The sequence below is a fragment of the Balaenoptera acutorostrata genome, chromosome 9 (assembly GCF_949987535.1).
Source record: "Balaenoptera acutorostrata chromosome 9, mBalAcu1.1, whole genome shotgun sequence".
NCBI lineage: Eukaryota > Metazoa > Chordata > Mammalia > Artiodactyla > Balaenopteridae > Balaenoptera > Balaenoptera acutorostrata.
The window spans coordinates 93,393,021-93,409,898 of NC_080072.1; the positions used below are offsets into that span (position 1 = coordinate 93,393,021).

At 36.5% G+C, this 16,878-nt stretch overlaps 1 protein-coding gene across 4 annotated transcripts in view; it reads right to left on the bottom strand.

Moving 5' to 3' along the window:
- ATM (ATM serine/threonine kinase) overlaps window positions 1-16,878 on the bottom strand; it is a 141,929-nt gene that overhangs the window by 73,302 nt on the left and 51,749 nt on the right. For all 4 annotated transcript variants that reach the window (XR_009009172.1, XM_007172986.2, XM_057552161.1 and 1 more), the window contains 5 exons: window positions 15,802-15,928; window positions 15,106-15,305; window positions 2,767-2,941; window positions 2,059-2,223; window positions 1,111-1,243 (listed from right to left, as the gene is read on the bottom strand). Coding sequence is in view for 3 of the 4 variants with exons in the window: in XM_007172986.2 (XP_007173048.2) it covers window positions 1,111-1,243; window positions 2,059-2,223; window positions 2,767-2,941; window positions 15,106-15,305; window positions 15,802-15,928 (800 nt within the window). In the remaining variant the exon portion in view is untranslated. The remainder of the gene's footprint in view (window positions 1-1,110; window positions 1,244-2,058; window positions 2,224-2,766; window positions 2,942-15,105; window positions 15,306-15,801; window positions 15,929-16,878) is intronic.

Below are 16,878 nucleotides of genomic sequence, written 5' to 3' on the forward strand. Positions count from 1 at the left end.
ATCAAATCTTTAACCGTGGTCATTTTTAAGTCTTTTGTCATTTACAGACAGTTCTGGGTGTACTCTGATGCTTTTGCAAATATGTTCCTATAAAAGGGTTTCATCTTCAGGAAATTCATGGAAAAGACTCTGACAAGTACAGGTTTCTGGTAACTGACTGTACTGCTGAACTGAATGAATAAGCATTTTCAGAACTCTAATGAAAAACTGATGAGCTCATAAAGGTGCTAACAAAAGATCAAGGTGAAAAAAAAATTAATTACATGGGACTGAGTGAACTGATGAGGATGAGTATAATTTTTGTGACTTTCTGTTTGAATTTAAAAAAAAGAAAAAATCCCACAAGGACCCAGAGGCAAAGAATATACAAATCAATTTTCACTGCAAAGTAAAGGAGCTGTTACAGTGGAGGATTACTGAACTGAATGTCAATATTATGACATAGTATGAGTGTGTTTCATGTTTGGTAATGGCAATCATTGTTGCTTTTGTTGTGGTCATCCATGTACAATGCTTGGTGTCAGTCTATTTATCTCTTGTAAAAATAAAATAGTGTGTGTGTGTGGAAAAAAAAAAAAAGAGTGGCCCCCGCTTGCCGCAACTAGAGAAAGCCCTCGCACAGAAACGAAGACCCAACACAGCCAAAAATAAATAAATAAATAAATAAATAATTTTTAAAAACACACACATATATACATACACACAAAACACATACATGGCTAAGATGTTTAAAATAAAATGAAAAATAACATTTCTTTTACTTAAATAAATTGGGGTAGTAGGCAGAGACAAATTACCTTGCATGCCTGCTCTAAGAAATTCAAATTTTTCTTTTAGGCAGTAGCAAATTGTTAACATTTTTTAAGCAGTAGAATAACATGATTATATTTGGACTTAGAGAAATCATTCTGGCAGAGGTGCAGAGAATGGATAAAATGTGAGTAGTTCAAGGTAAGGAGACCACTTTAGGAAGTCTTTCATAACTAAATGAGAACTGATGAGGGTCTGAAATGAACTAAATCTGTGGCAATTAAACCAAGAGCAAGAATTTATAAAAGATTCTTTCAAAAAGAAATGGGTACAAATAACCCAAGTCATTAAAATTAGTACCCTGAGATGCTCTCATAAGATCCATCATCTGATCTTTATGTTGCTCTAGTTGTCTTCGAAGATCCTTCAATCCTTCAAGCCTTGTCAATGGAAGTGCATCATAAACATTTACTGAGAGAAAATGGTTAATTTCCTAAAAGAGAAAATTAGCTAAAAATGTAACTTGCTTTTGACATGTATTGGCTGAGTCTGTAAAATAAAACTTAAAAATTATTTTAAATTAGTCTAAGCCTTCTACAGATACTGACTCATAACACTGTTACTACCAAACAAGGTAGAAATAAATTACTTATTTCACTTCAAATCCTACAATGTTTTAATCATTTAAATTGCAGTAGACTCTCTCATGATACAGTATCTAGAGTTTAAGATTGTTATAGCATACTCAGAGGGAAAAGCTTAAATTTCTATTTATTTACTACTGCAACTCTAGTTTTATCTTAATATATTTAACCACATTTTCATACTGATTATAGTCAAATGTAGAGTATACTTTTAAAATTATAATAAGATTTATAAAGAAAAATCTATCTGAACATAGTTTTGAAGTTTATAAAGGTTAAAACAAGATTAAAACTTGAAAAACTCTTCAGAAAGTTACATATCTTCTATAATTCAAACATTATATTGTCCGAAAAAGGGTCAGATGGTAATTTTGAGATATTAATGAATCTTATGTGTATGAAAATCAAGCATATTTTATATCATATTTCTTCAATATTTAAATTCAGATCTTTAACAAGAAATTTTGAATTTATACTTTTACTGCAATGCAAGAGTATATATTAAGATTTAGTTTTTTATCTGTTAAGAGGATAGATTTCATGTTATGTTTTCTTTAACCACAATTTTTAAAAAAGATTGGTTTTTACTTTCAGAGCATTAGTTTCCAAAAAGTTCTACTAACCTGTCTAATACAAAATAGCAATATTATGGAATAATTATTACCTCCAAAAGTGAAAAGGGTCCTCTACTGTATTTGATTTTCTGCTGAGTAATACGCAAATCCCTAAAGACAACATGGTCAGGAAAAGGATCTAAAAGTTTAATCGTGATATAGAGATTTTCATTATCCTTGTTATCAATCACTAAGTATTTCAACAAGTCCAATACCTAAACATAATTAAAAAAGAAAAAATCAAGAGGAGAAATGGATTAATTATATTTTAAAGTAAAACAACCAAACCCACTGTAATAAATGATAAAAACTCTACTTAGTTCAGATAAAATCACTTCTAAGGCACCCAGCTACTACTGTTTCTGTGCTTTCAAATAATTCAACAAATATGTAAGGCCTTTACTCCAGGATGGACGCTGAGGTATACAGTTGTCAATATTACTGAAACATTTTATATAAGTAATACCTCACACATCATCATAGTGGAGTGAACTACATCCTTAGTTTTGACTACCTCTATACTTCAGCATAAGTAAGAGATAGAAATCAGGTTATTCATTAGATCAAAATTACTGGGTGCTCTGTAATTAAATGATTACAAGGATTAATTCACTGAGAATGTTTTCCCCACCATTTTTCAAAGAATATTTCCACTAAAATTACTGATTACACCAAGTAAACATAAACCCTCGGCTCCTTCCAACAATACTTTATCAGTGTATTTCAAATATCATTTTGAATATGATTTGGGAAATTACCTGTTCCTGAACCTCCATCTGATCATCCACAAGGGGTATAAGTGTACCAACAATAACATGAAGATGACTTTCTAAAGCATCCTTACAGTAAGTTACTGCTGTGTGGCAAACCCGGCTTAACAGGTCACAACAAAGGGAGAAGCTACGTAATGACACATCCATGAAATGAGAAGGCCTAATATAGGGGAAAAAAAACAGTAAGTTCTAGGACACTACTTTGACATAAACTCATTCAAAAGTCACTTTTATTCAACAGCTCTAATTCTGATGTGGCTTGACATAAAAGTCACTTTCACATCTAAGTCCTTAATAGTTTAAAACCCGAAAAGAGAAGTGACATCAGCAAAATGACAGAGTAGGAAGCTCCAAGCTCCCCTGACAGAAACATTGAAAAACAAGCAAACTGTAAGAGCTTTGTTAGAACTCTGTAAAACAGTCAAAAGTTTACAGCAATCAAGCAATCGCTGATATCAAGAAAAAGGAAACTTAAAAACTAGGAAAGTTTTGCGGTGATTTTACTTTCCCTTGCCCCACGACCCCCCCAGCCTGGCAATAGTCATGAAAACTGCAGTCCCCATTTCCAATGTGGGATCCTGGTCCTTAGTTCTGAAGGGAGCAGAGCATATTTTATTCGCAAATGATTGTGTATGTCTGTTCTAAACCTGTCTGGGAGCTACCTGAAGGACTAATATAAGGTGCTTGGCTCTTGTTTTTCCTAACTTGGGTCTCCTACAGGCTGGAAAAGCTGAGGGCACTGCTTGAAGACATTGTAAGGCTAACCAACAACCCACAGCTGCCTGGGATAACAGACTGCCTAATGCCTAGGATGAAAAGCTAGAGAGAGAGTTTCCTTGTAAAGTTAGAACACTCAAAATCACTCACATTGGGCTTCCCTGGTGGGGCAGTGGTTAAGAATCCGCCTGCCAATGCAGGGGACATGGGTTCGAGCCCTGGTCTGGGAAGATCCCATATGCCACGGAGCAACTAAACCTGTGCACCACAACTACTGAGCCTGCGCTGTAGAGCCTACGAGTCACAATTACTGAGCCCATGTACCACAACTACTGAAGCCCACGCAACTAGAGCCCGTGCTCCACAAGAGAAGCCACCCCAATGAGAAGCCCGCGCACCGCAACGAAGAGTAGCCCCCACTCACCGCAACTAGAGACAGCCCACGTGCAGCAACGAAGACCCAACACAGCCAAAAATAAATTAAAAAAAAAAATTCACTCACATTTTCAGGGAATTGATAAAGTCACACACATGCCCAGGGTAAGGTGCTTGCTCACAAACTACCTAAGAAGACCATAATCTTTCACTTTGGGCTTAACCTTAGGCTCAGTGCAAGCCAAGCTAAATGCTGAAGGAGAGTCTTAACACAGAGCCAATCTGCAAAGACTAGGAAAGGTTTTCTCTCTCTCTTTCTCTCTCTTTGGCTCCTGGTATTCAAGGAAATCTCTGTCAAAATGCTACCCGAACACAAGTTAAGCAACAGTCTTCAGTGACTACAACGGCAAGGAATATGCCCTCTAGAAAAACAGTTGAGTAAATTCATGAAACAAATGTACCACTACAGCCTTCAACAATTCAAAAAAAAAAAAAAGTCAAACCTTGGGGAAGGGGAAAATCTGATTTCCACAGGTAATATATCATAATAGTAAAATGCCCAGTTTCAACAAAAAAATCACAAGGTATTCAAAGAAATAGGAAAGTATGGACCATTCAAAGGAATAAAATATATTGACTAAAACAGTTCCCAAGGAAGGTCAGACTGGAATTATCAGACAAAGACATTGTCAAACAACTGTCTTAAACACGCTAAAAGAGCTTAAAGACAAATGAAAATGAAGATACAGCATACCAAAACTAATGGGATTCAGCAAGGGCAGTGCTGAGAGGAAATTATGTTGCAGTAAACAGCTACATTAAAAAAGAAGAAAGACTTGAAGAACACTACAAACAAGAATTAACACCTCAAACTCTTCCAGAAAAGGGAACAGGAGGGAACACTTCCTAACTCATTTTGTGAGGCCAGCATTTCTGATACAAAAGTAAGATAAAGACACCACAGGAAAATTATAGTCTCTAATACTCTTATGAATATATATATATATATATATATATATATATATATATATGCAAAACTCCTCAACAAAATACTAGCAAACTGAATCTGACAGCACATTAAAAGGATACACATCAGGGGAGGAGTCAAGATGGCAGTGTGGGAAGACACGGAGTTAGTGTCTCCCTACAACTAAGGTGTCTGCTGGCTGCTGCTGGGGGACTCTGACCCTCAAGGAGACAGGAGGAACCCCAGAGTGAACTGGTAGAACGTAGGGGAACCGAGGTGGGGGAGGAGAAGTGGAGGCCAGACAAGACCGGCGTCCCTGAGGCTGGGGAGATCAGGAGAGGCAGGTGGGAGGGACTCTCTGGGAAGAGCAGGAGAGGAGCAGAGGGCGATCACCTGGCCCACTCGGGCCGGGGGCCTGCTGAGCTCCCAAGCTGGTTCCCCCAACTCCAAAGCCCAACCAGGCCGCGTGGGTCCTGGGGGCATAGGAGGGAGGCCGGGGAGATCAGGAGTGGCAGGTGGGAGGGGCCCTTGGGGAGGAGAGGGAGAGGAGTGGTGGGCAATGGCCTGCTCACTTGGGCACGGGGAGGCTCCTGAGCTCCCAGGCCAGTCCCCTGCCCTACAAGGTCCCCACTTCACACCCCTGCCTGGCTGCATTGGTCCTGCGGGCACAGGAGGGAGGCCGGGGAGATTGGGAGACATAGGCGGGAGGGGCCCTCCCAGACCCCAGACCACAGGAGCAGAAGAGGAGAGGAGGGAGTTTGTCCCACCCACTCAAGCTCAGGAAGCCTGCTGGGCTCCCAGATGAGGTCCCCTGCCCTCTGAGACAAGGGGTGGGGGGCACGCCTGGGGCCCTTCAGTTCCTTGAGCCTAAGCCCCATCCCCCACAGCCCCCAGGGCCTTTTCCAGCCCTGTGGGTCCTGAGCATTGGCCCCACCCACCACCCAAACCTCCCCCTTGCTTAGGGCCCACTCTCCACAGCCAATGCCTTCCCCCTCCCGCCCTCCGCCTTTTTTTTTTTTCTTTTCCCTCCTTCTCTTTTTTACTATTGTGGTACTGATGTTCCTTCTGGTGGTTGATTAATCTATATTTTTATTTTTACATTCTTTCTCACATATCTGTTAGTTTCCTAGTCTAATTTTATTTTTTTACTTTGTTATCGCTCTTTTTTTTTTCTTGCCACCCCACGCAGCTTGTGGGATCTTGATTGGCGAGCCAAGGGTCGGGCGGAAGCTCCTGCGGTGGGGTTCCAAGTCCGAACCAATGTACTAACAGAGAACCTCAGACCCCAGGGAATATTCATTGGAGTGAGGTCTCACAGAGCTCCTCATCTCAGCACCAAGACCCAGCTCTACCCAATAGCCTACAAACTCAAGTGTTAGAAGCCTCAGGCCAAACAACCAGTAAAACAGGAACACAGTCCCACTCATAAAAGAAAAAATTAGATGGCAAAAAAATATGTCACAGATGAAGGAACAAGGTAAAAACCTACAAGACCAAATAAATGAAGAGGAAATAGGCAATCTACCTGAAAAAGAATTCAGAGTAGTGATAGTAAAGATGATCCAGAATCTCAGAAACAGAATGGAAGCACGGACTGAGAAAATACAAGAAATGATTAACAAAGATCTAGAAGAACTAAAGAACAAACAGAGATGAACAACACAATAACTGAAATGAAAAATATACTAGAAGGAATCAGTAGCAGAATAACGGAGGCAGAAAAACGAATAAGTGAGCTGGAAGACAAAATGGTGGAAATAACTGCCAAGGAGCAGAATAAAGAAAAAGGAATGAAAAGAATTGAAGACAATCTCAGAGACCTCTGGGACAACAATAAACACACCAACATTCGAATTATAAGTGTCCCAGAAAAGAAGAGAAAAAGAAAGGGTCTGAGAAGGTATCTCAAGAGATTATAGTTGAAAACTTCCATAACATGGGAAAGGAAATAGTCACCCAACTCCAGGAAGCACAGACAGTCCCATACAGGATAACCCCTAGGAAAAACACACCAACACATATATTACTCAAACTCACAAAAATTAAATTCAAAGAAAAAATATTAAAAGCAGCAAGGGAAAAACAAAAAATAACATACCATAAGATTATCAGCTGATTTTTCTGCAGGCCAGAAGGGAGTGGCAAGATGTACTTAAAGTGATGAAAGAGAAAAACCTACAACCAAGATTACTCTACCCAGCAAGGATCTCATTCAGAGTCAATGGAGAAGACAAAAGCTTTTCATACAAGCAAATGCTAAGAGAATTCAGCATCACCAAACCAGTTTTAGAACAAATGCTAAAGAAACTTCTCTAAGCGGGAAACACAGGAGAAGAAAAAGAACCACAAAAACAAACCCAAAACAATTAAGAAAATGGTAATAGGAACATACATATCCTATATAATAACCTTGAATGTAAATGGATTAAAAGCCCCAACCAAAAGACACAGACTGGCTGAATGGATACAAAAACCAGACCCATATATATGCCATCTACAAGAGACCCACTTCAGACCTAGGGACACATACAGACTGAAAGTGAAGGGATGGAAAAATATATTCCATGCAAATGGAAATTAAAAGAAAGCTGGAGTAGCAATACTCATATCACATAAAATAGACTTTAAAATAAAGACTGTTACAAGAGTTAAGGAGGGACACTACAGAAGAAGATATAACAATTATAAACGTTTATGCACCCAACATAGCACCTCTATACATAAGGCAAATGTTAACAACCATGAAAGGAGAAATTGTCAGTAACACAATAATAGTAGGGGACTTTAACACCCCACTTACGCCAATGGACAGATCATCCAAACAGAAAATAAATAAGGAAACACAAGCTTTAAATGACACAATATACCAGACAGATCTACTTGATATTTACAGAACATTCCATCCAAAAGTGGCAGAATACACTTTCTTCTCAAGTGCACACGGAACATCCTCCAGGATATATCACATCTTGGGTCACAAATGAAGCCTTGGAAAACTTGAGAAAACTGAAATCGTATCAGGCATCTTTTCTAACCACAACACTATGAGACTGGAAATCAATTACATGAAAAAAACTGTAAAAAACACAAATACATGGAGGTTAAAAAGTGTGCCACTAAATAACCAAGAGATCACTGAAGAAATCAAAGAAGAAATAAAAAAATACACAGAAACAAACGACAATGAAAACACGACAACCCAAAACCTATGGGACGCAGCAAGAGCAGTTCTAAGAGGAAGATTATAGCAATTCAATCTCACCTCAAGAAACAAGAAAAATCTCAAACTATCTAACCCTACACTTAAAACAACTAGAGAAAGAAGAACAAACAAAACCCAAAGTTACTAGAAGGAAAGAAATCATAAAGATGAGAGCAGACATAAATGAAATGGAAACGAAAAAAACAATAGCAAAGATCAATAAAACTAAAAGCTGGTTCTTTGAGAAGATAAACAAATTTGATAAACCCTTAGCCAGACTCATCAGGAAAAAAAGGGAGAGGACGCAAATCAATAAAATTAGAAATGAAAAAGGAGAAATCACAACTGACACTGCAGAAATACAAAGGATTATAAGAGACTACTACCAACAACTGTACGCCAATAAAACGGACAACCGTGAAGAAATGGACAAATTCTTGGAAAGGTACAATTTTCCAAGACTGAACCAGGAAGAATTAGAAAATATAAACAGACCTGTCACGAGTAATGAAATTGAAACCGTAATTAAAAATCTTCCAACAAACAAAAGTCCAGGACCAGATGGCTTCAGAGGAAAATTCTATCAAACATTTAGAGAAGAGCTAACACCCATCCTTCTCAAACTCTTCCAAAAAATTGCACAGGGAGAAACACTCCCAAACTCATTCTATGAAGCCACCATCACCCTGATACCAAAACCAGGCAAAGATATCACAAAAAAAGAAAATTACAGACCAATACCATTGATGAACATAGATGCAAAAATCCTGAACAAAATACTAGCAAACACAATCCAACAGCACATTAAAAGGATCATACACTATGATCAAGCAGGATTTATCCCAGGGATGCAAGGATTCTTCCATATACACAAATCAATCAATGTGATACACCACATTAACAAATTAAGGAATAAAAACGACGTGATCATCTCAATAGATGCAAAAAAGCTTTTGACATAATTCAACACCATTTATGATAAAAACTCTCCAGAAAATGGGCATAGAGGGAACCTACCTCAACATAATAAAGGCTATATATGACAAACCTACAGCAAGCATCATACTCAATGGTGAAAAACTGAAAGCATTTCCACTAGGATCAGGAACAAGACAAGGATGTCCACTCTCGCCACTCTTATTCAATATAGTTTTGGAAGTCCTAGCCACAGCAATCAGAGAAGAAAAAGAAATAAAAAGAATACAAATTGGAAAAGAAGAAGTAAAACTGTCCCTATTTGCCGATGACATGATACTATACATAGAAAATCTTAAAGATGCCACCAGAAAACTAGTAGAACTAATCAATGAATTTGGTAAGGTTGAAGGATACAAAATTAATGCACAGAAATCTCTGGCATTCTTATACATCAACAACAAAAAATCAGAAAGAGAAATTAAGGAAATGCTCCCATTTACCACTGCAACAAAAAGAATAAAATACCTAGGAATAAAACTGCCTAAAGAGGCAAAAGACTTGTCCTCAGAAAACTATAAAACACTGATGAAATAAATCAAAGACAACATAAACAGATGGAGAAATATACCATGTTCTTGGACTGGAAGAATCAACATTGTGAAAATGACTATACTACCCAAAGCAATCTACAGATTCAATGCAATCCCTATCAAACTATCAATGGCATTCTTCACAGAATTAGAACAAAAAATCTTACAATTCGTATGGAAACACAAAGGACCCCGAATAGCCAAAGCAATCTTGAGAAAGAAAAACGGAGTTGGAGGAATCAGGCTCGCTGACTTCAAATTATACCACAAAACTATAATAATTAAGACAGTATGGTATTGGCACAAAAACAGAAATACAGGTCAATGGTACAGGACAGAATGCCCAGAGATAAAGCCACGCACATATGGGCACCTAATTTATAACAAAGGAGGCAAGAACATACAATGGAGAAAAGACAGCCTCTTCAATAAGTGGTGCTGGGAAAACTGGAGAGCTACATGTAAAAGAATGAAATTAGAAAACTGCCTAACACCATACACAAAAATAAACTCAAAATGGATTAAAGACTTAAATGTAAGACCAGACACTATAAAACTCTTAGAGGAAAACATAGGAAAAACTCTTTGACATAAACCACAAGATCTTTTTTGACCCACCTCCTAGAGTAACAGAAATAAAAACAAAAATAAACAAATGGGACTGAATTAAACTTAAAAGCTTTTGTACAGCAAAGGAAACTATAAACAAGACAAAAAGACAACCCTCAGAATGGGAGAAAATATTTGCAAATGAAACAACAGACAAAGGATTATACTCCAAAATATACAAACAGCTCATGGAGCTCAATATGAAAAAAAAAAAAAATCCAGTTAAAAAATGGACAGAAGACCTAAACAGACATTTCACCAAGGAAGACATACAGATGGCCAAGAGGCACATGAAAAGATGCTCAACATCACTAATTATTAGAGAAATGCAAATCAAAACTACAATGAGGTATCATCTCACGCTGGTCAGAATGGCCATTATCAAAAAAGTTAGAAACAATAAATGCTGGAAAGGGTGCGGTGAAAAGGGAACCCTCCTGCACAGTTGGTGGGAATGTAAATTGATACAGCCACTATGGAAAACAGTATGGAGGTTCCTGAAAAAACTAAAAATAGAACTACCATATGACCCAGCAATCCCACTACTGGGCATATACCCTGAGAAAACCATAATTCAAAATGAGACGTGCACCACAATGTTCACTGCAGCTCTATTTAGTAGCCACCAATAGCCAGGACATGGAACCAACCTAAATGTCCATTGACAGATGAATGGATAAAGAAGATGTGGCACATATATACAATGTGTACAAACTCAGCCATAAAAAGAAACAAAATTGAGTTATTTGCAGTGAGGTGGATGGACCTAGAGTCTGTCATACAGAGTGAAGTAAGTCAGAAAGAGAAAAACAAATACTATATGCTAATGCATATATATGGAATCTAAAAAACAAAAAAAAATGGTACTCATGACCTAGTTGCAGAGCAGGAATAAAGAGGTAGACATAGAAAATCGACTTGAGGACATGGGGTGGGAGGGCGAAGTGAGAGTAGCATTGACATATATACACTACCAAATGTAAAATAGTTGGCTGGTGGGAAGCAGCAGCATAGCACAGGGAGATCAGCTCAGTGCTTTGCGATGACCTAGAAGGGTGGGATAGGGAGGATGGGAGGGAGGCTCAAGAGGGAGGGGATATGGGGACATGTGTATGCATATGGCTGATTCGCTTTGTTGTGCAACAGAAACTAACATGGGGGCTTCCCTGGTGGCGCAGAGGTTGAGAATCTGCTTGCTAATGCAAGGGACATGGGTTGGAGCCCTGGTCCGGGAAGATCTCGCATGCCATGGAGCAACTAAGCCCGTGTGCCAGAACTACTGAGCCTGCACTCTGGAGCCCGCAAGCCACAACTACTGAAGCCTGTGTGCCTAGAGCCACAGGCTCCACAACAATAGAAGCCACCACAATGAGAAGCCCGCGCACCACAACAAAGAGTAGCTCCTGCTCGCCACAACTAGAGAAAAGCCCACATGCAGCAACAAAGACCCAACACAGCCAGAAATAAAAAAATAAATAAATTTATTTAAAAAAAAGAAACTAACACAGTATTGTGAAGCAATTATACTCCAAAAAAGATTAAAAAAAAAAAAAAAAGGATATACATCATGAGCAAGTGGGATTTATCCCAGGAATGTAAGAGTGGATCAGTATAGGAAAGTCAATCCATGTAATATACCACACTGATAGAATGAAAGAATATAACACATGACCATCTCAACAAACAGAAAAGGCATTTGACAAAATCTAACACCCTTTCATGAGAAAAACATCAGAATAGACAGAAACTTTCTCATCAAAATAATGGTAACCTATGAAAACCCAAAGCTAACAACATAATGTCGAAAAACTGAAAGCTTTCCCACTAAGATCAGGAATAAGACAAGGATACCCACTTTCACCACTGATACCCAACATTGTACTGAACTTCCAGCCAGAGCAATTAAAAAAGAAAAAGAAATAAAGGGCATCCAAATCAGAAAGGAAGAAGTAAAACTATATCCAGATGACATGATTCTATATATACAGAAACTCCCAAAAGAATCCACAATAAATCTACCAGAGGTAACAAACAAATTTAGCAAAGTTACAAGTCACAAAATCAACATACAAAATTATTTGTGTTTCTATACAGTAACAGTTGACAATCTAAAATGGAAATTGATTAAAAAACTCCATTTACAATAGCATCTAAAAGAACTAAATACCTGGGAATAAATCTAACCAAGGATGGATGTGAAAGGCCTGTGCACTGAAAACTATATAGCATGGATGAAAGAAATTAAATAAGTTCAACCAAATGGAAAGACATCCTGTGTTCATGGATTGGAAGACAAATTGTTGACATGTTAATACTATCTAAATAGTCACATATTCAATGCAATCTCCATCTAAATTCCAACAGACTTTTTTGCATAAATTCACATGGAATTGCAAGGGACCCCAAACAGCCAAAACAATCTTGAAAAAGAAGAACAAAATTGGAGGACTCCCACTTCCTGGTTTCAAAAGTTACTATAAAGCTATAGTAATCAACAAAGCATGGTACTGGCACAAGTAAAGACCAATGGAATAGGACTGAGAATCCAGAAATAAACCCATACACCAATGGCTAACTGATTTTTGACAAGGATGCCAAGTCCCTTCAAAGGGGAAAGAACATTCTCTTTAACATACTGGAACAATTAGATTTCTACATGCAAAAGAATGACATTGAACCCCTAACTCACACTACATATAAAAATTAAAATGAATAAACAACCTAAATATAAGAGCTAAAAGCATAAAACTCTTAGAATAAACTCTAAGGGTAAACCTTTGTGACCTTAGATTTGACAATGAATTCTTACATATAATACCAAAACCACAGGAAACAAAAAAAATACCAAACAAGATAAATCAGACTTTATCAAAATTAAAAAGATCTGCGCATCAAAAGACATTATCAGCCAAGTGAAAATTTTATAGGATGGGAGAAACTACTTTCAAATCATGTATGAATTCAATATCCAGAATATATTTGCAAATCATATATTAAGAGTTCAACACCAAGAATACATAAAGAACTCCTACGGCTCAACAAAAAGACAATCCAATTTAAAAAAATGGGCAAAGGACTTAAATAGACATTTCTCCAAAGAAGATATACAAATGGTCAATAAGCTCATGAAAAGAAGTTCAACATCATTAGTCAGTAGGAAAATGTAAAATCAAAACCCCAATGAGATACCACTTCATATCCATGAAACAACCCAAGTGTTCATCAACAGATGAATGGATAAACAAAATGTGGTATATATATCCAATGGAATATTACTTAGCGATAAAAAAGTATGATGCTGGATGAACCCTGAAGACATGCTAAGTGAAACAAGCCAGACAGAAAAGGAAAAATAAATTATGATTCTACTTATATGAAATATCTGTAACAGGCAAATTCATAGAGACAGGAAGTATATTAGAGGTTATAAGGGGCTTACAGGGAAGTGGTAATGTGGAATTATTGCTTAACGGGTACAGAGGTTCTATTTGAGGTAATGAAAAAGTTTTGGAAACAGTGGCAATGGGAACACGAAACTGTGAACGTAATTAATATCACTGAATTGGACACTTAAAAAATGGTTAAAAATGACAAATTTTATGTTATATATTTTACCAAAATAATAAAACCTAAAAAAAAAAATTAGTGATGGAAAAAGACTGAATGACTATACAAACACGTGACTTAAATTAAAATAAAAATTATAAGATATTTTTACAAAGCCAAACAAGAAAAACATGAGAAAACAAAATGGAAATAGGTATCTTCATGTGCTTTGAAGGACTTAAATTTATTTGATGGCAATGTTATCTACTAATAAGAAAACAAATAACAGAAACATCATTAAAGTCAATGGAAAGGAATAGAGATGCTAAAAAGAACATACATCCCAAAATCTATAGTAACTGTTATGTTGTGATTTATAATAAGAAATATATATTTGGTCCCCATTTCTGGCACAGAGTTCCTAAAACTCTTGGAATTTCCTGTGACGAGAACAATAAAGCAGTCTCTTTTTATGTTAATGAGTAAATTTGGGGAAGCACCTAAGAGTGGGGGCTGGTTGCCAGGAGAACCAACCCTGTGATTAGAGCGTTGGAACTTTCGGTCCCACCTCTCTGACCTCCAAGAAGGGCATAGGGAGATGGAAGCTGATTCAATCACCAATGACTGTGATGATTTCATCAGTCATGCCTATTTAATGAGGCTTCCATTAACCCCCAAAAGGATGGGGTTTAGGGAGCTTCTGGGTTGGTGAACACTTGCAGGTATGGGGAGAGTGAAATGCCTGGAGAGGGCATGGGAGCTCCATGCCCCTTCCCCATACCTTGCCCTACGCATCTCTTCCATCTGGCTGTTCCTGAGTTATTTCTTTTTGTAATAAACCAGCAATCTAGTGAGTAAACAGGTTTCTTGAGTTCTGTGAGCCACTCTAGCAAATTAATCAAACCCAAGAAAGGGGTCACTGAAATCTATAGCCACTGATAACCTGGGCTTTCAAACAGCGTCTGATGAGGCTGGAAAGGACAATCTTGCAGAACTTGAGCTCTTAACCTGTGGGATCTAACACTATCTATGGGTAGGTATCCGCTGATGTCTGGATAATTCCCTGGATGTGTACAGGGAACCCCTCTTCACCCCCTACCACACACACTGGAAGTGGTGACCAGAACTGCTATGGTAATATATATATTATATATATCGCTTTATGGCCATCTAAAATTAGAATATTTAAAATGTTGAAGACCCTTAATACTTAAAGATTTCTAGAGTTGGAGATGTAGTGATGCACTTTGTAAAATATAATAGGTAGATATAATATATATTAAAAAGGCAAAATTCAGAAAACAGTACTCTGGCTTCTACCTTGTAGAAGCATATAAATTTCCAATTAAGATAAAAGGGTAGAAAAACTACTTATATATTGGTCTAAATATATTATTTACCTTTGGTTGATATAGTGAATCAAAGTATAAATAACATCTCGAAGAACAAAGGCCCAAGCTCCTCCTAAGCCACTCTTTATATCGTTCATTAATAAACTAACAAACAGGTGATATATTTTAAGAATTCTATGTTTTTTATAAACATTATTTGTCTCAACTGCTTGCTCACATATGGCTAGAAGAATTTTCTGATAGGAATCCTAGAAAATAAAGATACATTTAGTAAAAACTTGCCTAATCACATATACTAAGCCCATAATACATACATTTTTTATTCAAAATACAGAATTCTAAATTATAGAATTTTGTTGTGGGTTTTGATATCAAATGCAAAATATTACATTAAGAAAATTACTATCTTAAACCTAAAAAACTACTATCAACTTACTTAGTTTTCAGATAGTAAACAATTATATCCTTAAAATATACATTTTATATATATATATATGTATATATTCCCTGAGCCAACATGACTAAAATGTCATGAAATTCAGCCCTCATATGTGACATATTTCAATTAATACTGACAAGTAAAATACCAAGATATAAACTTGCAAATGAGTGTTTTTCTTAATTTATTCAGATAAATTTTCCATTTGTTTACTTTTTTTTCTCTTTAAGATGTACTTACACAGATTTTTAACTGAAAAAGAAGGAATTCTCCCTTCAGTTATTATACTAGTAATGTATACTTACAGGGCTTTTGGAAAGAATTTCTAAAATGCTTTTAAGCTTGGTTTTGTGGCAATTGCTGATATAGGCAAATGTCGCTTTAATCACATGTGATGGAAAATGAGGTGGATTAGGAGCAGGATCCAAATCCCTAAGAGTTATAGAAAAAAATACAGCCATCATTTTCAGAAAAAAATTATCAAGAAAAAACATTTTCTTGATAGACAAGTGAAAATCCAAAAAGAAAATTTAGATTACAGTAACCCCAAATTTTAAAATTATTTTCTACTGAAAACTAGACTTTTAATAAAATCACAAATGACATATCACAGTCTATATACATCAATCAGAATACCTAAATACTTTAACTTTCTAGGACTTAGTCAATTTTAAATAATTTGCTTAAAAAATCGTTTATAAAGTTAATGGCAATTCCACAAATGAGACTTAATATCAATTCACTTCAGTTATGAATTAAAGCTCTATGCTAGTACTATAAACACAATAATATCTTAAGACACAGCAATCAAATACTACATCAAATGAAATTACATATGTAAAAGTATTTTAGTAGATATTATTACTATTTTATACACTTAGCATTGTAGAGCATATAAAAAAAGTTAAGGGCATTTTCAAGTAGCTTACAATCAAGCTGAGAAAATAATTTTAACATTCATATACAACCAAGTGGGTTTCACATCCAAATGAAATTATAGTACAGTAAGATTCCCCTAGCAAAGGAGCGTGATAAAGAAAAGGTGATACAGAAAGCCAAGTCATAGATAAGAAGAGAACAAAGAATAATGTGTCACGAAGAAAAAAATTTCATGAGACAGGAGATGGCAGAATGCTCAAATACTACAAAAAGATTGAGAAGAAAAAGGTCACTGAATTTGTGACTAAGGTGGTCAATTAAAAGATCAATTACTGTGGAAAGGCTACAGTAGAACAGATACTTCAATTCAAAGGTAATTACTTTTAAAGAAACAGAATTTAAAAGCAGAGTACATGCCTAACAACTGAAATGGACATTTGAAGGTGTTAACCAATAAACTTCCCAAGGTTCTGAAATTGCAGCTAATTCTCTAAGTTAAAAAT